This window comes from Cololabis saira, chromosome 4, assembly GCF_033807715.1.
Source record: "Cololabis saira isolate AMF1-May2022 chromosome 4, fColSai1.1, whole genome shotgun sequence".
Lineage (NCBI taxonomy): Eukaryota > Metazoa > Chordata > Actinopteri > Beloniformes > Belonidae > Cololabis > Cololabis saira.
The window spans coordinates 9,648,301-9,671,370 of record NC_084590.1 but is presented as its reverse complement, the minus strand read 5'-3'; the positions used below and the strand labels follow the sequence as shown (position 1 = coordinate 9,671,370).

At 39.5% G+C, this 23,070-nt stretch overlaps 1 protein-coding gene across 1 annotated transcript in view; it reads left to right on the top strand.

Moving 5' to 3' along the window:
• LOC133441472 (chloride channel protein 2-like) overlaps positions 1 to 21,194 on the top strand; it is a 171,951-nt gene extending 150,757 nt beyond the window's left edge. Inside the window, 5 exon segments of the mRNA XM_061718798.1 lie at positions 5,989 to 6,027; positions 8,175 to 8,279; positions 12,922 to 13,008; positions 17,833 to 17,934; positions 17,936 to 21,194. Of these exon segments, the coding sequence (XP_061574782.1) occupies positions 5,989 to 6,027; positions 8,175 to 8,279; positions 12,922 to 13,008; positions 17,833 to 17,934; positions 17,936 to 18,220 (618 nt within the window). The 3' untranslated portion in view covers positions 18,221 to 21,194.
• Positions 21,195 to 23,070: the final 1,876 nt, after the last annotated feature.

The window sequence follows — 23,070 nt, the reverse complement described above, 5'->3', positions numbered from 1 at the left end:
ACATTTTGTCTTTAGGCCTGTTCATTGATTATAGAACCAAGGGACATCTAAACATCTTTAAAAAAGGGTTTATGTTATCCCCATCAGCGGAAAATCCAGCATTTGAAGTCAAAAATGCACAACACATCACCAGATTTGTTCTTTAATTAATTAATTTAAACCATGTCCATCTAACTGGAATCACTATTTGATCAATTATATTTTCTCTGATTGCTCGTATTCACCAAAAAGTTTAAAGTTTTTAAGTTAACTAAAATACATGTAGTTTCTCCAATGTATTGACAGCTTGAAGAAACTTGCCTAGTTCAGTTAAAATGTCATAGGATAGTCAATAAAGTCAGTGCACAATAGACACTATACTATCTCTGATTGACATCTGCACATTTAATTAGGTCATTTGAGGCAAAGATAAGATGTGTCAACCCACATCTAAAACCAAAGCAGTTATCCTCATTGAGACTTCTGAATACCTTCCAATAAAACCAAACTATTTAACTAAAATGTGAAGCTGGTGGAAAACATATCATATGTATCAATTTACAGAACTTACTGAAAAATGTTGTGAATGACGTGTTTGTGCCTTACCGACTGTTGTCTAAAACGTTTAGGAGATGGCAATGAAGATTTCTAATTTGCCAGAATAAGTTATGAATAAAAGTCCAGTGATGAGTTAGGTGTGGTCATGTCAAATACACTAGGACAGAGGGAGCAGTTCATTTTTGTATGTGTTACATGGATCAATAAACCTGTTAGTACTTGCCTTGCAAATAGCTAATTAGTAAATAAACCCACATTTAAAAGTGTTAGTTTATAGTAAACTTAGTTCATGGGGTTGTTTCCTTTTGTAATCAGGCATTAACATTTCACAGCACTAGAGCAGAAGTCTGACAGCTTTGTTGTTCACAGGTCTGCTGTGAATTAGTGGAGGCTCTTTGGGACCAAGCTAGAATATTGACCAACACATCTTTCTTTTTTTGTATCCCACTTGGTTTTGAAGTTATACCCTTGCAGCAAAAAAAATAGCTCAAGTTTATTACTTCTGTTCACCCCTTTCTTCTGCTCTTTCATCCTTTGACAGCAGGATGATTGTTTTGTAGTTTTTTTTTTCAGATAGGTTTATCACTTTCACATCCATCTTTACTAGATCTCTAAGATCCTCCTCCTTTTTATGTCTCCATCATCTGTCCACACATACTCCTCCCTCCTTTCCATCCTTCTACCCAGGCTGTGAAATATTGATGATGGGTAAATTACATCAGTAGTGTGTTGCAGAAAATTGATGCTGCCCAGCCCCTCCTTACTGTTTTTCTCATTATTTCCCCCCACCCTTGCGTCCTCCATGCTTTATTTATGATGGCTTGTGGGCTATTTTTTTTAATTTATTTTTATTTATTTTTTTGCCACTTCAGTCCTTCCTCTTTACTGCTTGGAGTGATTTTGTGTTTCCTTGAGATCATTCTTGAATGTGTGAACTTCTTTCCTCTGATGTGTTTGTGGAGGAATGTGTCATCCTGACAATGTAATGAGCCATTTTCTAATGTCTCCAGTCTACTCTACTAGGATTGACTCTATAAAAAATGGATTCAACCATGATGACTGTAGTAAATTGTTTGGTAATTGCCATTTTGATTAGATCTTGTGTTCAGCATTACACCCCTGGCATCTTGACTTTTCTGGAGTCGGATGTGAGCATATGTGGGTAAGAGGTAGAGCTTTATATCAATGCCATAGCAAAAACCTGAAGTAGTGTATATACATATTTTTGAGGCCTAATATCTATTTAATCACTCAAGCATATTGACCAGGACGGGAGTGAAGGGGACGGATACATTGCATGAGGGATATTAAGACATGGATGGACTTACATTTCTTAAGAATAAATGAAAGCAAAACTTACATTGTCCTGTTTGGTCACCCTGACATGGTCCAGGTTCTTACCAGCTCCCCTTGGCCCACTAGTACCTTATATACAATCACAGGCAAGGAATCTTGGTTTTATTACCAATGGGGCGTTTAAATTAGACAAACGGATCAGCTCTGTGGTCAAGGCTACAGTAGCTTCTTGCAGCTTCAGCTTCTAGCCAAAGTTAAACCTTATCTTAGGCCGGCTGATCTGGAACAGGTTATCCATGCCTTTATCACATCGCGCTGGGATTATTGTAACTCCTTGTACGTCGACATCAACCAGTCTGAACTCAACTGTCGGCAGCTTGTTCAGAATGCAGCAGTTTGTCTCCTAACTGGGATGAAGAAACGCGCACACAGTGTTTTCTTCACTTCACTGGCTTCAGGTTAGGTGAAGGATTGATTTTAAGATCTGTTTTATTTTTCAATGTCAGCTTTATTTATATAGCACATATAAAAGGCTATGGCCAACCAAAGCACTTTACGATAATTTTAAAAAAAAGTCTTTGAAGTCTTTTAACGGACTGGCCCTTGATTATTCATCTGACCTTGTTAAGGTGCACCAACCCTCCAGAGCCCATAGGTCAGCTGACCAGATGGTCCTGGACGTCCATCCATCCCTCATTGCAGACCAGAGGAAATCCAGCTTTTGCAGTTGTGGCCCCCACGCTGTGGAGCACATCGCCCCTCGCTGCGCCGTCTGCCAATAGCCTCTCCATTTTTAAAACACGTCTTAAAACCCATTTGTTCACCTTGGCGTTTGGCTGAGCAGCCACCCCTACTGGATTGTATTTGTCTTATTTTAATGTTTGTTGTTTTTATTGATGAGGATTTTCTTTACTGTAAAGCACTTTGGTTGGCCATACGCTTTTATATGTGCTCTATAAATAAAGCTGACATTGACATTTACTATAACATGTCATTTTTAATATTTTAGCTTAATTAAATAAAACGTTAGATCAGGTCGTTAAGATATGCCTCAGTCATTTATTTTACTGTAAATACTACCAGCTCTGAGATGCATCTTTCCCCATTAATACATTTAATACCAAATCAAATCCTTGCCAGAATTTTTTCAATCTGTTATCAGTTATTGAAAATTGTTTCCTAGAGAGGGATTTAATAATAGCTAAAACATAATGAATCAAGTTTCAAAATACTGGCATGAAAGTTATTTCCTGCTTATGTATTGTAGTTGATGGAAAGTTGCGCATGGCTTAACTAAAATACTAAACTGTACCATACAAGTAAATGGGAGATCCAATCATGGACTGTAGAAATATCTAGACATCCCATCCATAACATCATCCATAGGTTTCTATCCTCTTTGAAGCCTCTTTTGTCTCATATTGTGCAGCATCAAGTCTCCCGGGACTGGAACATACCCCCCTTATGTCAATCAAAGTTAACTATGGCTACCAGCTTTTTGAACCGATGCATGCCACAGGAAGTGCAGAACTTGGTGCTTGGATTAGATGTTGATTTGGGGTTATTTGTTGCAAATGTTGACTGATTAGCAACTAAGGAAAAACTATTAACATTTAAATAGAGGAAGATGGATATTAACAATGTGGTGCCAAGGGAGAGGGAACCTATACCTTAAAATTATTTCCGAACTTTTTGGAAATAATGTGTAAGAATCAATCCTGAAAACCTTCAATGTGGACTTCTTTTCTTGTTTTTATTTTGTTTTTTCTTTTAAATAACAAGAAAATATGTCCATTTCCTTTTTTTTCAAGCATTTTAGGATTGCCATAGCCACAATGAATCAAATGAGAGAAAGAATCAACACCAACAGGATAAACAATCATTTTGAATTTTGTTTTTTTAGATAGCTGAAGATGGATACATTTTATCTATTTTAAACTGTCATTTTACACTTTTAATATGAACACTAATTTCATAAAATGACTGATCTGTGTTAAATCGAGTGGTAAAATATCCGTTTATCCATCCCTAGATGAGGTATACTATTGGAAGTGTGGAGCTGAGCAATAGAATTAGATTAGCCAGTACTCGTGAACCTCTAAACTACTACTACTACTAATACTACAACTACTGTATAGGAGAAATATATTGATGTTGACGCCAACAAATATCTGAGGAGAGGGAATTTATTCATTAAAAGTAGAAGGTGTAAAACTTTGTATTCAGAGAATACTGTTTATTTATGTTAACCTGATTATTAATATCATTTTTCCAGTGTAATGAGTTCACTATTTATCATATTACTTACAGATTACTTACAGCTTTTTAAAGATTTTTTGTTTGTTTGTTTGTTTGTTTGTTTGTTTGTTTGTTTGTTTGTTTTACTACGTAGCTGGAAATCATAAAGTGAAACTTTCCATTTCCCACTGAATGCAGTTCAGACATGACGATGTTTGAGCCAAAGAGTTATGAGACTGTGGTCAGTCACCAAACAAAGCAGTAACTCTTTACAACAATAAAGGCCCAAGTGATCGTGTCAAAGCCTGCAGAACCGTGAGGGAGGCGGCTGCTCTGGTGGGTTTTACTATATCATTCTGCCATCGGTGCATGGATGTATTTATGTGAGACGATTTCCCCGTTTTGCTGGTCACGATGACTGTATGTAAGAGCCACTTTCCGGAAAGGCATAAAATCTGATCCCCACTTTTTTCCACTACCAGAGTTAGACCAGAGTTAGACCAGACAAGGTGTGACAAAGGAGAGACTGATATATATATATATATATATATATATATATATATATATATATATATATATATATATATATATATATATATATATATGAGGGCCATCCCCCCATTCTGTGACCAAGTAAAACCTGCTCACACATGAAAAAGCAGTGGGTGAGGAAGACTCAGAGACTAACAGCACTTTTATTTACTGTACTGATGCTGTCAATGCAGTAGAATCTGTCCAGTTACGCTGTTGAAACTTTCTAGGTCAACTTCTCCATAACAACACACACACAAGCATGCACTTAGAGAATCATGCAAACCCCATTTTAATGTTCTGAAGCAATTTGACTTTATTGACACACACACACACACACACACACACACACACACACACACTCTTATTAAGGAACACGAACTCCTTAACAAACACTTATTTTGCATTCACAGTCTCACTTTTCTGTGTTTCTCCACAAAAAGAATGGCTTGTTCTGTAAAAACTGACACAAACACGTCCCACACAGCAACCCTCCCCATCGTCCTGCCCTCTGCTGTCCGTCTGAGCCGGGAACAGCCACGTGAACGTTCAGGGTGCCCTTGTGTTGTGCGTCAGCCGGAATAATCGGCGAGACGGCAGAAACAAAGTGCTTGTTTGTGTGAACGTTTGACTATACGTGTTCGCTGCGTCTAATAAACTCCCGGCACATCTGGCTTGTGCTTGCGTAACGCTTCAGAGGGGCATCTCTCGGTGTCCTACAGCAACAGTTGCTAGGGTTACCGACAGGTCAGCTGCCACAGCGATGAGTATATTTTAGCCCTGGGCTCCCATCAGCCCTCCACTCACTCTCTCAATCACATGTTCTCCTGCATTCACTTGTGTTACACCGGTACTCGAGCATGTAACCAAATGTTCTGAAGCTTCATTTCACCACACATGCTGTAGTAACGTCCTCATCCTTGTGCCTGTGCCCCTCTGCAAAACACAAGGTTGCTGGTTTGAAACCAGCTCATGAAACGGTGTCTGTGGCGCCAGTCTGTCACTTATGAGCCGTGAACTCAGAGCTTGCCACAGATTCATCATCATAATGATCATCTGCTCTGACATCTCGTACATCACATCCCACACACTCATTACACGTACTGTAGTCGCTCCTTTAGTCGCCCATCCCATTCCTGTCCATCTGTCTGGAAACGGTAAAACAGCATAACACTTATAATGTGATGCATGGGCAATTGTGTGTGAGTTTGCCTTCTGTGAACAGATGTAGTGTGGAGGTATTGTTGAAATTACAAAAATAAATTTAAGAGAATAACTCGGTGAGTGCTGTTGCTTGACAACCATTTACTTTCAATTTTTTTGTGGCATCTTCACTGAATCACTGCTTCGAGTACCTACTGTTCTCATATTGCTTTTCATCAACAGGATGATGGAGATGTGGAGGACGACATGACCATCAGAGAGGTATGACATAACGCTACACCTGAGAGCACAACACAAGCTACAAGAGTGCAAGCTCCTATTTAGCCAGGCATTTTAAAAAAAAAGGCACGCTGAGATGATGATCATAGTAATGTCATCAAGGATATTTAAATACGGACTCAAATACTTTATTGCAGGAAGCTTCAGTTATACACTGGTTGAGTACAGAAGAGTATTAGGGCCAGGCAGGAGAAAAATAAAAATATTTTATAGGAGGAAGACTTTTTATTTATTATGCACTTCGAGAAAAAAAAAAAAGTACAATTTCGAGAAAAAAGTCGAAATGTTGAGGAAAAAAGTCAAAATTGAATGACGATATTGATTTGAAACACATATGCAGTTGCATAACTTCAGAAACGTACCCTTAACGTTCCACTCCAAGGATGTAGTTAGTTAGTTAGTTACGGCTGCTGCTGCATAGCTGTCAGTCGCTCTGCTAACTGGATTTGATGGACCAGAGGAGACATTTCCACTTTATTCACCAAATTGTATTTCGATTTTATTCTTGAAATTTCGATTTTATTCTTGAAATTGTATTTCAACATTAATCTCGACATTTCGACATTTTTGTGTGCACAATAAAAAAAAATCTTCCCCTCACAAATCTTTTTTCTCCTGCATGGCCCTAAGACTCTTCCGTAGGTTGAGCCCAAACGTTTCTATGGTAAAAGTAATTGATGCAGTAGACTGTGGCATAAGCACTCAGTCTGGAATAATCTTAAAATGTACTTCAGTGTAAATCAAAAAGTATGTTTTATAAATCGAAACCTCCTTATAAAGTAAGTAAATAAATAATATTGTATAACAGTGTTAATGACGTAACATCTCTTGTACTTAGTCAGGTTTGTCAGCATGAGTGCAATTCCCTGCAGCAGCTGTCCCCTCAGAAATCTTTTGCATATTTGCCAATCTCAAACTTGTACCTGCTTTCTTGCATAACAGGTTTTAACTAATTGATGACAGTAGAGGGTTTCTTTCTTCTGTGCAACAAAACAAAAGCGATTTGACATGAGGTAGTGGTTTTGGGAGGGAGGGGGGTTCACTTCATCCATTCACAAATGGATTCTCATCTCATGAGTGCTCCCACGGCAGAGAGACTCTAAAAGGATGCTCTCCAGTTGCATCATGGGTATTGTATTATTGATTCTGTTGCTTCAAGTTTTCTATGACTTCACCCCCTTTAAAAATGTCATGCAGGTTTCATAGTCCAAACATCTATTTTAATGGGGTTTTTTGTTTTTATTTTTTTCGTCTTTTTCAAGTTTCATCTTTTTTCTATCAATACAATTAAAAAAGAAAGAAAAACACCCTGGTACCATGAGTGTATCACGATACCTGTGCCTTTAACCTTAACAAACCTTTATGGAGGTTGTTAAAAGAGCTAATTCATCCACGTTCAGTCCTCACTTAAAAGGTGATAGAAATATTACAGATTTAATTTTGCCAGATTTGAGCAGTTTTGCAGTTTGTTGAAGCACAGAAAACAATTCATTCATGCTGGATTCACTAAAAATACCTTTTAGTAGGGTTCATTCAGCTGTATATGTTCAATCCGATGGGCCTTGAGACCTACATTTGTCTTCTTGGAATCTCAGTTTGCACTTGATAACGTTACAGTCCGATAGCTTCGACGTTTCAGGTTTCTCAGTGAGGCCAGATAGGTCGATTACTCTGTACTCTTGTATTTTGGGATATGACATCATTCCTAATTCATCTGTCAAAAGCACCTCTCATTTCCTCTCTGTCATCCATAAATTCCTCACACTTTCCCCTTCCAACTCCTTTTTTTTTTTTTTTTTCAGCTTTTGTACATCTGCCATGTCTCTGCTGTTGATGTCTCTCTCCCTCATTCCCCTTCACCTTTCCTTTATCACTGTTTGGCTTCATTCATGTCTTCAAAGGTGTCGTCCTGTTTTCCTCGGACCATCTGTTGCTCGTAAAGGGATATGATGTTTTTTTTCTTTTTCTGTTTTTCCTTTTCACATCATTGTTTGAAATATTGAATACTTTCTCCTCTGAGTGACTCACACTGCCCTGTCAGACCTCCCTGGTAGTCAAAGCCTTTTTGCTTTTGTTCCCTGTTTTTCTTGCAAATGACCAGTCATCCCCAAAATCTGTGTGATTTGCAGATCGCAGAGTGGGAAGAGAAGCAGCTTGATGAGCAGGTCAACTTCAACAACTGCAAGATAGACCCTGCGCCATTCCAGCTGGTGGAGCGCACGTCACTGCATAAGGTCTGATCAGAGATCCAGCTGAAGCCTAACGTCTGTGTCTGTACAAATGTGCCTTGTCATTGCTGGACAGTGTTGCACAACACATTGTGTGTATGTATTGTACACAGTCAAGGATCCAAGTTTGTGCAGGTTACAGATGGTGGTAAGTTCAAGTATAGTTCGATCTGCGCTGGAGAAGATGTGTCCACAGAACTGGAGTCAACTTTGTTCGTTCAGTCGGTCGTGACTGGATGTGTGTTGTGGAAAGATGCCAACAGAGCTGAGGAATAGACCTCCACGCTACTGGCATGTTGTTTTCTAATTGGTTTGAGTTTTTTTATTGTGGTATTTTTGTCTAAACAGACATCTTTATTATCTGTGTTGGTGTGCTTAAATTCACCTTTTTTCTGACAAAGTTCGAGCTCTGATCAAACTTAACCAGATCTCATCTTCTGTGTCCAGGTTGAAGTGGAGCAAGTTCAGTTTTTCAACAATCCAGTGGCATTAGCGTTTAACTATGTCGACAGTTCTAAGCTATTTAATCACTTTAGTGGAATCTGATGAAAACATCACCCACGAGTTACTGGCTGCATGCAGTTGTGTGTTGTATCTATACTGTTTATGCATTTGAGCCTTATACTTGTAAATGGAAGTGTCCTGTAATGAAAGTGGCTCAGAGATGGAGAAAATGATTAGCACGAATTCTCTCAAATAAGATTTAATATTACTTGAGGCCAGTGTCATTGCCCCAATACTGACTCAACATCATAATACTCCATATACTGTCATCGCTTTTGTGGGGTGAAGAGACATTAAATAGCATCTAAACAATGGAAATGAAAACAACCATACACACACACACACACACACACACACACACACACACACACACACACACACACACACACACTTGTTTCTGTAGAGTGAAGGAGAAAGAGAAAGTACAGCACGAAGAAAGGAGTTTTAGGTCGTCGCGTTGCGTTGATTAGTTTTCTTACTGCAGCACATTTTTACACCCTGGAGGAGGTTCTGTTCTCTGTTGAGACTCACTTCTGCCCAACCAGAAACCCACAAAGAACGGTGACTCGCCAGCGGCTATGGCAGCACCTAATGTCCTCCATTCATAACGCGGCGTCTTCTCTCCAGCCTCCTCCGGGCTCTGTGTGAATGCTCTTTAAACATTTAAGAGAGGGATCCTGCACCGATCCATCTCACTCCCCTCCCGCCGCTGCACACTGCCAAAAACCGATGCCACGCACAATCTCCTTCAGCCCTTTCAACCCGCGGCCTCTACTGCTGCACGCAGGCATGTGTGCTCATGGAAATGTTCTCTCCTTAGCTACTATTTATGATCAGGAATTTTGTCGATGTCTGCAGGTCCGTTAGCAAAGGACAAATCTGTCTGGTTATATTTACGCAACAGTACCTTCCTCCAGTCACTGCTGACAGGGACTTTTTTTGTTAAGCAGTGGCTAACAGGGCTCAGGGAAACTCTCACTTTCAGGATAACATCATAGAAAAAAAAACCTTGTGAAACTGTTGTCATAGCTTTCCTCTTGCTGCAAGGTTAAACATCAGAGCATGTTTGCTAATCTTTATCTCTGCTGAACTTCCTATCATTCCACATTTGCTGTAACTCAGAAGTGGTTTGCATAAACCTGTGTAACTGATGTTAAAAGAGCCACAGTGTCTAACTCTTCCCTTCACAGCCAGCCGCTGTGTAAAGAGCTGTGAAGACATGGTCGGAAAAGGAGCAGCTGGACTGGATATTTGTGGCATTTTGACCGTGTAATCCAGACATTAACCCCACAGGAATTTGAAAAACTGTGGCGTGAGTAGTAGTATTAATGGAAGATGGAAACAGATGTGACAAACTGCCATTATGTCTCATAATGTTTTTGGCACCTGTTGCTGACATACTGGCAGTGCTTTGTCAGATGAGGACCAAGTTTCCCAAGATCTCCATTCTGTTGTGCCAAGTTCTACACTCTGATTAAAATAGACAACACCAGTTACAACCATGTGGCACTATGGATGCTGATGATTTAAAACACTGATTAGATGATTGTATATTTCTGTTTGCAGCTTCTTCAATCAATGGACACATTTTTTAAAGACGTGAACGTCCTCAGATAAGCAGTTGCATCCGTGTGTTGGGAACCTCTTTGACAAATTACATTACAGTTGGCCATGGCCTAACGCTGAACAATCTTTTCCTTGGCAATGCTTCTGTTTACTTGGCACCATGGATCAATTTGAAATGTCCCAAATGGAGAAGGTCTCGCCAAACACTAAAAGGGTTTTAAATCGAAAGCCCAGTTGGCATCAACCATGACATTTTCTCTGAGGCAGCACCAAAGTTATGGACTCTCCCTTTATTCACTTTCACTCCAGCTGCACAGTCTCTCTCCTCAACTGTTATTCTATCCCTGTAGATCAGATTAAATGTAATGTATTTGACCTTCGTGGAATTAATGCAGAAGTAAATACAGTAGGCTACTGATGGGGCTAAAATTGCAAATATAGAAAATCACAGAAACAAATGTGCGCAATCTTTTTATTTTCTCCCTCATGTTTTATTTTGTCAACTACATTTATTTTATCAACGTACATACAGTTTTGCATTTTGAGCTTGCTTGGCACATATTTAAAACAAAGTTGGGACATATTAGTTGGCAATTAGGAATTAGTGGTGATAAGGATGCAAAAGGGAAAAAAAGTGCAACACCAGAAGAGTCTTTGAAGAACAAAGTTTGGCAGAGTAACTCTACTTTGTCAATAAACCTGGGAGAAAATCATCCCTCCGATGGCACTGCATGAAGGGCAATCATTCATCAATAGCTGATACATCAGCACATAGACAAAGGATTGCATTCTAGACAAGTACTGCAATACAGAGCTATATTGACGATTGGCACTTAAACGGGACCTATTATGAAAAACAGGTTTTTTCTTGCTTTAACATATATAAAGTGGTCTCCCCTCAGCCTGCCAACTCAGAGAAGGAGGAAAGCAACCAAATTCTGCAGTGTCTGTACAGCCGCCCGGATGAGCCGTCCAGTGTGATGTGGATCTACGAGCCGTTCAGATTCTGTTCCTGTCGTTATGTAACGACAGGAACGATGCGTGAAATCACTCCCACAACTAACTCCGCCGGCCGGAGCTTCCTCCATTTTTTCGTAGCGGTGTATCGCGTCATTCAGGCAGCCAATCAGCACAGAGCCTCATTATCATAGCCCCGCCCACTCAGAATCCTGCATAGATAATGAGGTTAGAGACTGGGAAGATAAAGACATGGTTCAGAGGCTGAATTTCTAATTTATTTAGCAAAAACAATCAAAAGCTGGTTTTTAGACATTCAAGGCCTGTTTAAAATAGGTATTAGATGCCATAATAGGTCCCCTTTAAGCTCTTACTATGCAAATTTTGTCATCCTCCTAGTGCACCAGTTAGCCATTAGCTGTGTCTCTCCTTTCTCTGTTCTTCTTTCTGTCTGTTTGTTCTCTCTGCCCAGCTGGTCTTCAGCAGGAGGCCCCCCCTTATGATCCAGGTCCTGGTCCAGGTTTCTTCCTCCTAAAGGGGAGTTTTTCTTGCCACTGTTTGGCTGAAGGTTTTTCTCCCACTAGGGCAGTTTTTACCTGCCATAGTTTATGTCATAATTGATCGGGGGTCATGTTCTGGGTCTCTGGAGACAACTTCTGTTGTAATAAACGATATAAATAAAATTGAATTGAATTGAAATCTGAGATCCTATGATAACTGTCCAGAGACAGCCTTGTGGCCTCTGGCCTCTGAATTCACTGTGACGGGCTACGATATTGTTAAACTGTTTACTGTGATAAGATGCGTGAGTCCCACACCTTTTTCTTGTTTTTTTTTTCAAAGAAATTGATGCCATGTGCAGAGACGTTAAGTCCATCCAAACTGTTTCCACCAATCAGTTGGAGATGTGCACTGATACAACTGCAACTTTGCCTTGGCAAAGGTCAAGTTACTTTTTTATGATGGCATCAATAATGCAGTACCTTAGATTTTAGACCAACGCATGCTTCAAGGTAACATCTTTTACATGCATTTCTTTTCCAATTATAAGATCTAAGAATATGTTCTACATACAAAATAATAGTTGAGAAAGAAGAGGATGCCGGTGCAGGACTGCCTACCAGCAGCTCTGACCTGTCTTATAAAAAGATGTGTGTGTTATGAAAAGGAGTGGCAGCATTACAATATGGCATATCATTTTTATTGTTTTAGAGGCCCACAATTCTAAATGAGAAGTTTTTTGACAAATACAATGAAGTTGATGGGAAAAAAATGAATTTTCTTGGCTTTCAAGCCGTTGCCGTGTGGACCACTCATTCAGTTTTCTATCTGGAGTTTCACATTTTGAGTTTTGTAACACACATTTTCAGCAGGTCTTCACAAATTCTGGTTGGATATGTTTCTTTTTAAATAGGAATATTCTATGTTCCTGTGCCACATTTCCCACTGTGACCTGTTCTGATGAAAATGTGTCTAATTCAGTGAATAACTTTTGAATTAACCTTTTAATGATGGATAATTAAAGTCAATGGTGCATTTTACTCACAAAGCTTAATTTTCTCTTTCAAGTCAGAACCCCATTCAATGTTCCAATTAATCCCAACATGATGTTGTCCCACAGACTCACACCATCTTCTCCCTGCTGGGCCTGGACCACGCCTACGTCACCAGCATCGGCCGTCTCATCGGGGTAGTTTCCCTCAAAGAGGTACGAGCCTCTTGTTTTTTCATTGTTTTTTTGATATTATGTTGTTGGTGGGATGGGGAGGTATTTCACTACCGTATCTTATCATACAGAACATTATCAGTTTCATGTCTCTTAATCAAATACAGAAACTGTTAAAAGACTGAACGATTATGTCAATAAATTGATTATTTTTTAAATGTGGTACGTCTCTGGAATGATGAGGTTTTTTTGCGCCTCTGTCCTGTTCCTGCTACAGCAGGCCGAGCTTTTAACTGAGACCCAGTTTTGATTTAAGGGAAGGCTGGATGTAATCTAGAATCCATCTAGGAAGCACGTTTATGGGACCTCTTCAGATGGCTGAACACGTGAACACAGCATTGGATTACTTTATTCCCAAATAAGTACATAATTATTAAATAAAAAGGCTAGGAACTCTTCTTAGCCTGAAAGACTTAGATACATAAAATAAGAATGGATTAATGATGACTTAGATTGCTCAGGCCCGTGTGTGGCATTACGGTGGGATTTTTTTTTTTTTTAATTCGCAATCCAGTGCAAAGACGCACAAAGCATTTTCTATTTCAGACTAGGATTCATTTTCTGAAATGAGATTGAGGTAAAGAAAATAGTGCACTCGAAAATAAGGTCGGAGTGACTTGGACTTCTCGTCCGTTAGCAGAAACACGAACCCAGAAATAGGATTGTAAGTTCATTAAGCTCTGAAGCCTCTATGCCACCTGGACACTGCAGTAATGAGAGAAAAAGGTTCAATTCTGCCTTAGTACGCAATGTACAGCACGGTGCCTTATTTAGGAAAATAGAGCATTTATGACAGGACATCAACGTGGCTGTCGGGAACAAATAATACCCACATAGTCGGAGGGATGTGGTTGATTAAAAATACCTCAGACTAAGGTTTTGATGAGCGAGTACAGGAAGTTATCTGGATTTTCAGAGTATTAAAACTGTGTTGGAGCAACCAAGACAAAGGAAACATCATCTCTGCATGTTGTCGAGGTCACTCAAATCTGCCTCAAGTCATGATATAACAGGGAGTTTGTACGGGGGAGGATTCCTTTTATGTAATTCTTTTAAATTACTGGTGCCAATATTGTTTTATTTATTTATTTTTACTATATATATGACCTTCACACTGAAATATGTTTAATCTTAAAAATGCTAACTCTAAATTTGATGAATGTAATGACCCATCATGCAGTAACTTGCGTGCAACATGCAGCAGTATCAAACTGTGTCAAAACTCCTTCAAGTGTCCGTCCTCCCCTCTCACTCTGCTCTCCATGTAGGCAGAATTACTGAGGGACTGGTCACAATTCAAAATAGTAATTTCCCCGAATGGTGTGAAAGCTTATGGCATGGCAGATCTTGTGGCAGCAATGAAAAAAATCGGCCTACCTGTTATGGGCGAGAAAGAAGGCAGTGCAAAAATGATTGCTGTAATACAACAGTGTCTGTGTGACAGGCAGATTAGGAGAAGCTGGGCTTTATCTGCTTTTGTTGTGTGCGTCTGCTTGTAGAGCACAGAACAAAAAAGCCTAAATGTCAGAGGGAGGCAGAGAACTGCACTCAGCAACAATGCCCCTCTTTGCTTCCTGGGCAATTCACCAAGGGTGAATGGTTTTGAGTTGTTGATGATGCAGAACGGAGCGAAGGAGAAGGAGCCGGGGCAGAGAGCAGGCCGGAGCAAAAGATAGAGACGGCAATTTTCAACAGCCTTTTGTCTGTCACTGTGCATCGCAGGAATAGGGAAGGCGAATCATTAATGACAAATGAAAGGTCTTTTGGTGGTGTGTGTGTGTCTGTAGTGAAATGACAGCACTGCTGGTGATACAGGCAGTGATTCCAGTTATAAGAGCGATAAAGGCAAATTAAGATGCTATGTGCATAAATCACATCATGACATCTTTTCACAGGGCTGGATGTCAAAGACATGGACAATAAACAAAACAAACAACAAAATAAATCTGCCATTAGCAATTTTAAGCATTTATTGAGTGACACTATCGAACAGTTTTGTAGTCTACTGTTGGATATGGCATACATGCACATGAGGGTTCATATCCACTTAAATTAAGGAGGGATTTTTTTTTTTTTTTTTAAAGGTTTTTTTGGGGCTCTAGTGGCCCTTTATTGGAGATGCAGACTGGAAAGGGGTAGAGAGAGAGAATGGGGAAGACACGCAGCAAAGGTGCACGGGCTGGATTCGAACCCGCGACCGCTGCAGGAGGAGGACTGTAGCGTCAGTATATGGCCCGCTGCTTAACCCACTGCGCCACCGAGCGGCCATTAAGGAGGGATTTTAATTGAATTAGGTATTAAGTGCATGTATTTATGGCCATTTTTGAAATCCCTTATCATGCAAGCTGTGTATTCCCGATTAGTACATAGTATGTCACTATAAGAAGTAACGTAATGTGTGGTTTTCTATGGCATTCATGGTTAGCTTCTGGCTTTGGAAACATTAAGTAAATCATTATGTGGAGAACTGTCATCTAGATTTGGATTGCTGCACGCTGGTTATCTAGGATACAGTATGGAAAAGCAGAGTGGACTGTTACATACTTGAATTTGCATTGAAAACCCTCCAGGTGTTTTTACACACCTGATTTTGCAGTTGTACGTATACTGCATACCACACTTTCTACATTCGGCAAAACTAGCACACAAATATTAGTTTGCAAAAACAGGCGACATGAAGTGAAATACTTACAGTAGTAGCAGTTTTTGATTTGTAGACTATGTACAATATAAGAAGATAAGAGAGTTGAGAGGTTTTGTTTGGTGGTTTTTTGCCTGGTTGGCAAAATACAAACAGATAGTTTTCATTTAATGTGTCCAAAATGTAGATCATCTTAAGTGTCAAGCTTGTAGTTTGTGTGCCTGTTTGCCTCTTCATTTATGCAACTTCCTGGGCCAAAGTGCTGCCTCTCACCATAAATCTTCAACTACAGAGGCAAAAAAAGAAAAATGGTGACAAACAAAAACCAGAAATCAGAATGTTGCAGATTGCTGCCAGATACTGCTGGGATGTCTCGGTTGACCACCCTGTTGGTAAATTCTTATTCAAGCACTGACTTTTGATTGTTGTTATTTTCAATAATTATGTTTTGATTTTTATACTTCTTTATTGACTTAACTGTACAGCACTTTGATCCACCGTAGATTATATTAGATTAGATTCAACTTTATTGTCATTGCACATGTCAAAAGTACAGGGCATATGTATATGTACACAGTGCTGATTAATAAATAACTGTTGTTACAAGGTGCAGGTCAGATATGGATGAATGACAATATATATATCACGAACAGATGAGATGTGATTATATGATTTACACAGATTTGAATTACAGTATGTACATGGGTGATTGCAGCATTCACATGAGTGTGGAAGTATTTACAGCAGTGCGAGGAGGTAGTTGGTAGCCCAAGGTGCTTTATAAATGAAGATGGTGTGGTAAGCACACATAACAATAACTGTAGCTGTTCTTACTGTTCCAGATTTTGCTTTGATATTTCAAAATAAAACATTGTAGAGGAATGTATATGGCTATATCCAGTGCTTTCAGTGGGCCGGTACGCAGCGTTCACTCGTAAAGCCTGATTTATGGTTCCGCGCTAAATCGCCGCAGAGCCTACGCCGTATGGTACGCGGCGACGCGCAACGTACGTGCGCGACGCCGCGTACCATACGGCGTAGGTTCTGCGTTGGTGTAACGCAGAACCATAAATCAGTTTACGGAGGTCCCGGGAGTCGAGAGTGTGCCAGAAAGCCCCCCCCCCCCCCCCTCCTGAAATAAAAACGGTCAAAATCATCCCCCCTGAAATAAAAATGAATGTGGTTTTACTGCTATTTCAGCATTTAGAGTCATCACCAGAAAAATAACACCAGATAAATAACTTATTTGACAATTTTCATCTGTTTCAAGTAAATTTTCACTTGTAATAAAGTAGAAAAATCTGCCATTGGGAAGATTTATCTTCTTATTGCAAGCAAAAAAATCTTGTTCCACTGGCAGATTTTTCTACTTATTTTAAGTGAGAATCTACTTGAAACAAGTGAAAATTGATGTTTTTTCCAGTGATGAGTCTTGTTTTAAGTCCAATGAGATTTTTTTTTTACTAAAATAAGACATTTTTAACTAGAAATAAGACAAATATTCTTGTTAAGATTTTTTGTTTTTGCAGTGATCCATTTTACTTATCCTGTGAAGGACAGAGGCATATTGATAAGTTCAGAAAAGTGTTTTTTATTGTTGTGTTTTGATGTATTTGATGTAAGCCCAGTGGATATTTAAAGCTTACAGAAGGCTGCATTTAACTGCTGCTATGTCATTCCTGCAGTATTTCTGCAGCTGTTTTGGTCAGTGCTATTATTTGTAATATATTATATTATTTGTACTCAGCACAAATTATCTGTCCCCATATGATAAAATCTTGTTTGGAATCTTTGTTTTGAAACTTCAATAAAACAATTTTCTTTTTAAAAATCAGGATAATGTCCTAGTATTTAAATATATCACTTAATCATCTGCTGTTACCCACCGCCTAATTTACCTGACATCAGTTGAATAAGGGGAGTACCGGCACTTATTTTTGTCCACTTAAAGCACTGGCTATATCAATAAAGTGCTTCCTCCTAATGAAGACTTAGCAATCTAAGCAGTCACAGCAAGTAAATGCCTCCGTCTTCATCTGAGGTGATGTAGTAGTCCTGAGCAAGTGTAGTTTGCATGCAATTCTAAAATGTGCAGGAGCCCAATGAGCTTTGCAGTCGTGTTAATAGTATCTTCTTTCTCAAATGCCTTGTCTCTCTCCATCCAGCTCCGCAAAGCCATCGAGGGCTCGGTGACGGTGAAGGGCGTGAAGGTGCGTCCGCCTCTGGCCAGCTTCAGGGACAGCGGCACCAGCAGCAGCGAGAACGAGGCCACCGAGCTCCACAAGCTGTGGGACCGACACAAGAACGTGTCGCTGCCGCGGGAACACACCCCGTCAGAGTCGGACGAGAAGTCCCAGTGAGGGAAAGTTGCAGATGGAGGAAGAGGAAGAGGAAACTGAGGTTTTTAATCTCCAAAGCCACAACATGCAAACATCCTCAGGGTTAAGGATTGATATGATTTTGAAGAGTTCTACTGCTACACCCTCCTCCTCCTCCTCCTCCTCTTCACCTCTTCATCTGCTCCTCCACCTTCTTCAACTTCACTTCCCTTGATTAAACAGCCCACCCAGTGCTTTCTCCCAGACTCTTGCACTGACCCAGCCAGAGACTCCTCACGGAGGACGGAGGACGGAGCACAACCAGTGCCCTGCTGTCTGTCATTTACCTTTAGGATTCAAGGACAGGAGTCCAAGTCCAATAGTTGAGTCCAAAACTGGGATTGGGTTTCTTTTTTTTCTTTTAAAAGGGATGTTTTTATGTAGCCTTTCTTTTGCCTGCGTATGTTTAGAGTTGAGACGTAACACGTTTAGTGTATGCATGTAATGGAAGTGTGAATGTATGAACTGTGAACATGTGAGTGTGTGTTAACAGAAGAGGGTAGCACATTACTAATAGGATGTTTTTCTTGTCTTTAGAACAAATTTCAATCTTCTTTTTCATATGTGACTAATCTGAAACCTGACCAGGTGGTCAGGTTTGACTGGAAATGACACATTTTGTCCCACTAACAACATTTGAGTTGTAAGGGGACAGATATTTAAGTTCAGTGTAATTTTCTCCATGTCTGTTTTTCTTCATAAGCTCATTCTTTTACTGTAAGTCTTAATGGTCAGTTTGAAAGTGCAGCCTATGCAAGCAGACATGCCTTTCAGCAACATCAGATATGCCGTTTTCTTTTCATAATGTGCACTACTTTAATACTGTAGCTACCTACAACCATGTGCAATGCAAGGCAACACATATAAATGCACACAAGTACAGCAGTGACGCACTACAAAAGTGGAGGTTTCCTGCACATCTACATATAGCGCTCCATCCGTGTTCCAGAGATGGCTGAAAGAATGAAGACATCAGTCCCTAACCAGCTCCTCTGGGTCCAGCTTTTAATCGCCATGGTAGCTAACCTTCACTAGCCTGTTTCAGAGATGCAACTCAAACAGATACTGTTATAACGGGACGGTGCAAGAGGCCACATCAATTATATGTACAGTTCTGAATCATGACATGCAAACAGATAAATGTAGACCAATGATTTGGCTTAACTGAAGTATAAACCAGTCAGATTTCCACCAAATTAAGGAAATTAAGAAATGATAGAACAGTGAGCGAAGACTGAAGAGGTTTTATCAAATAAAACCCTCTGCAGCATTTTAAATCCTTGCTGCAGCCCAACATCATCAACCAAGTTAACCGGAATCTTGAGGCATTGTTTTAAACAGCAGTGTGGTTTCTGATTTCTGACATGATCGATCACACAAATGACTGTATTCATGTCTCCCATGATGCTCCTGGCTCATCAGCACATTCTCTGCTTATTGACAGCAAAACATTGGTCTGTTTTCCTTTTCTTCCAGCCCTCCATCTTTTCTGGTCCTTAACACTTTTTTTTTGTACCTATTTTGACTAAACACCTATTTTTGGTCACTCCTTTCCATTTATGAGAGAATTAAGCACGGAGAATGTGCACCGCAGTCTTAATGTGGCATTTGTTTATGATAAAAATGCACCACATGGAGCAGATAAATGACATAAATATGGCCTAAATGAACAAAGTTGACATATGTTTGCTATTTTGTGCCTATATTTTCTGACATTCTGGGACATATTTCACGTACCAGTGATCTTGATTCTTTGCTTGATTTATAAACTGGGAACGGGGTCTTTAGTTCAAAAACTTTAACAGATTAATATATTTAATACTATTGCTGCAATATAAAATCATCCTAATTTAATGTATTACGCAATCCTGTCCTTTTTCCGAACTAGATTTGAGGTTTATTTTATAAAATGTGTTCTATTTTTGTCGCATTTGATGATTTAGAAGTCGATGGTTCATGTTGTTGAAATGTTTTTACTATTAATAAAATGCAAATAACACTAAAAGTAACTGCTTCAGTTGGCTAGCTGATGCCAAAACAAGAGAAATGTAAAGGGTGATGTAAGGGAAGTAAATCCTGAAGGCACCAGTTTGTGGTCAGTTATTGACTTGATCAATCCACAAGTGCCTCGTTTTTATTAGTGATCGACACCCAAGTGTCTGGGACTGGTTTTCTGCTCATATCCACGCAGATGAGGCGCTTTACACACACACACACACACACACACACACACACACACACACACACACACACACATCTGTAAGTGGATGAATAGTGGTGTGTATTTGTCACCATAGCAACCGCCATATCTGCTCAGCCTCTGTACAGAACGTTATCCACTGATTCAGTCCTGTTCATTTGTTTGTGCTTTTCATTGATTTTCATTGTTTTGCCAGATCCTTTCCACTCGCCACCGACATTTCACATCGTTTCATCTCATCCATTCCCAGACAGCGTGACGTAGATGCATCTTTATCAGTCCGTATTAATTAGAATGAGACTTGATACATTTTTTATGTCTTCTTATTGATGATCTTCTTGTGGGTAATCGTTTTGTGCAATAACAGTTGTTCATCTCACTTTGTAATCGTGTTTTTATTTCCAACATGAATGCAAGATTACCTTATTTTTGTAAAGAAACCTGAAAAGAGTAAAAAGATGTATGTATATGAGGGGAAGTAGGAGCTCACTCAGGAGCTACAGTCGTGACTGATAAATTGAATAACTCCAAATGTCTTCAAAATGCCTCCATAAAAGCTCACTAGAATAAGCATTAAAAAATGCAACACTTTTTGCACTCTTATTTGTTCATGAGGAAAAAATGACTCCTTATTTTAGCTTGTGGGACACTTTCTTAAAAGGCTCTGTGGTGAATGTGTTGCATGGACTGTAGCTGGCCTTCTCGTACAAACCTCCCTCCCCTTATACACAGTCAGTTTTATGCTTCCTTCTGTCCTCTTCCTGATTCAGAGGACCTTTTGATTAGAACAGATCCTCAAATCAGCTGTTGAGTTGTATCTTTTATCCACTCCTTATGGACTGCACATGTCTGCAAACCCAAGCGAGTCGAACAAGACCCAGTTATTTTTCACTTCAAAAATCAAAACATTGTTTTTGTACACCATTGATGAATAAAATTTTAACAAGAACTTTGTTTCAGAGTGTTTTCTATCTGAGGTGTTCGGTCGTTCCACAGTTGGACTTCTCTCCTGTGTTTCCTTTCAGTGACGGAAACCAAGAACCCAGGCAGTTGTGTTGTTTTTAACTGGTTTTCCCTGTGGATAGATGCACACAGAACTGCCACAACAACACTCAGATTAATTCATTTTAACCTAAATTATCCAGAAACATCCAGAATACATCCCGAATACATCCAGAAACAAATCACTTTAAGTTCCTTCTTAACATTGACTCGAACCAGGCTGCACAAGAGGGAAGACTCCACATTTCACTACATTTCCCCAACATTTACACTCATCAAAAAAGTATGTTTTTCAGTTATAAGGATGTCCTGTACATACCAGGTATAACAAAATTATCTGATCTTTTTCAGGTGATAAAATTGGGTAAAAACCCTAATTCCCAAAAAAGTTGGGACAATGTGTAAAATGTACATAAAAATAAAGCAGTCATTTACTTACTCCTATTTTATTTAGAAAAGTTGTTCAAACTTTTTTGGGAATTGGAGGTTGTATATATAACCACAGACGAACTGTTGCACCATTTGTCCTTATTTCATAAATACTAAGCCAAAATGTCTGGAAGAGAAGAATCAAGGTGTTGCAATGGGCTGTTAAAGTCCAGACCTCAACAAGAGAGCCATGTTAAACTCATATCTACTTCAATAGACAAGCAATAGTCTAAAGAACAGTGAGCCAAAACTCCTCCACAACAAAAGCGCCACAAAAAACGATGTTACGAGAATATTAATGTTTAATATTTGCTAATTTGTAAGAAGTGTTTTACTTGTGCGGTCTTCGGTCCCAGCTATCGGCGAAAAACCACCCAAAGTAACTTTGTTCTCCGATCCTGGTCATCTCATGCAATGACTGGTTATCACTTTACGGCACTAAATCACACATCAACAGCCATGAAACTGGCTCACAGATGACAAGACAGAAGCAACTACCGGTAATAGAGTAAGAAGTATTTACTGAAGAGGAAAAAAGAGGGTTATCAAACAAGAGCCCAAACACATGTTAGCGTTGTTAGTTTCCACTCCTATAGTGTAAACTGCTGAGCTAAAAATGACAGAAGTTCCTTTTTGTTGCTTTTAATAAATCACCAGTATGTCATGTCTTGTGCATCTGAGGTTATACTACTCTGATTTTTAGACTTAAGGACCAAATGATGATCATGTTGATTGTTCAGCAACAATGACGATAAAGATCTGTTCAGTGCAGCTCTGAGCCTTCAGGGCTTGTTAAAGATGAAAACACTGGAGCATCACAAATCGCTCAGTAGTGACTAATCATGCTTCAAACAAGCACTCTGTTAAAAACTTTGCTGACGGGTGGCATAAACCAGTGCTGAGGCTGAGTTTTTTTCCCCACTAATTTCTTAATTGATTTTAGTGCTGCGGACTCTTCAACAGAATCCAGCTCAAGAGAAACCCAGCTGATATTCTGTAAAACAGAGGAAAAAAAACTACAATCAAAGGAATAAAGACAAGATGGTATCTTCTTGTTTTTGATGCATTATTTTTTTTGATTATGGAAAAAAAGAAATGTTAAAACGAAGCAACTTGTTTACCAACACAGAACTACTGTAGAGAGCCATTGAAGAGTCAAAAGCAACATTTCCAGGACCAGTAATGCGTTCCACTGCATTATTTATTGGCTTCCCCGGGATCCATATGAACAGCTGGTTGGTTGCTTCAGGCGTCAGCTTCAGTTCAGCACTGAACCCACAAACGCATAAATACGCAGTACACGGAAACGGCAACACCCCCGCTACTGTGTCACTGCCAGAATAGTTATTAAAATGCAGCCTCCCTCACTCACTCAGCCTCAGCAGCAATGGCCG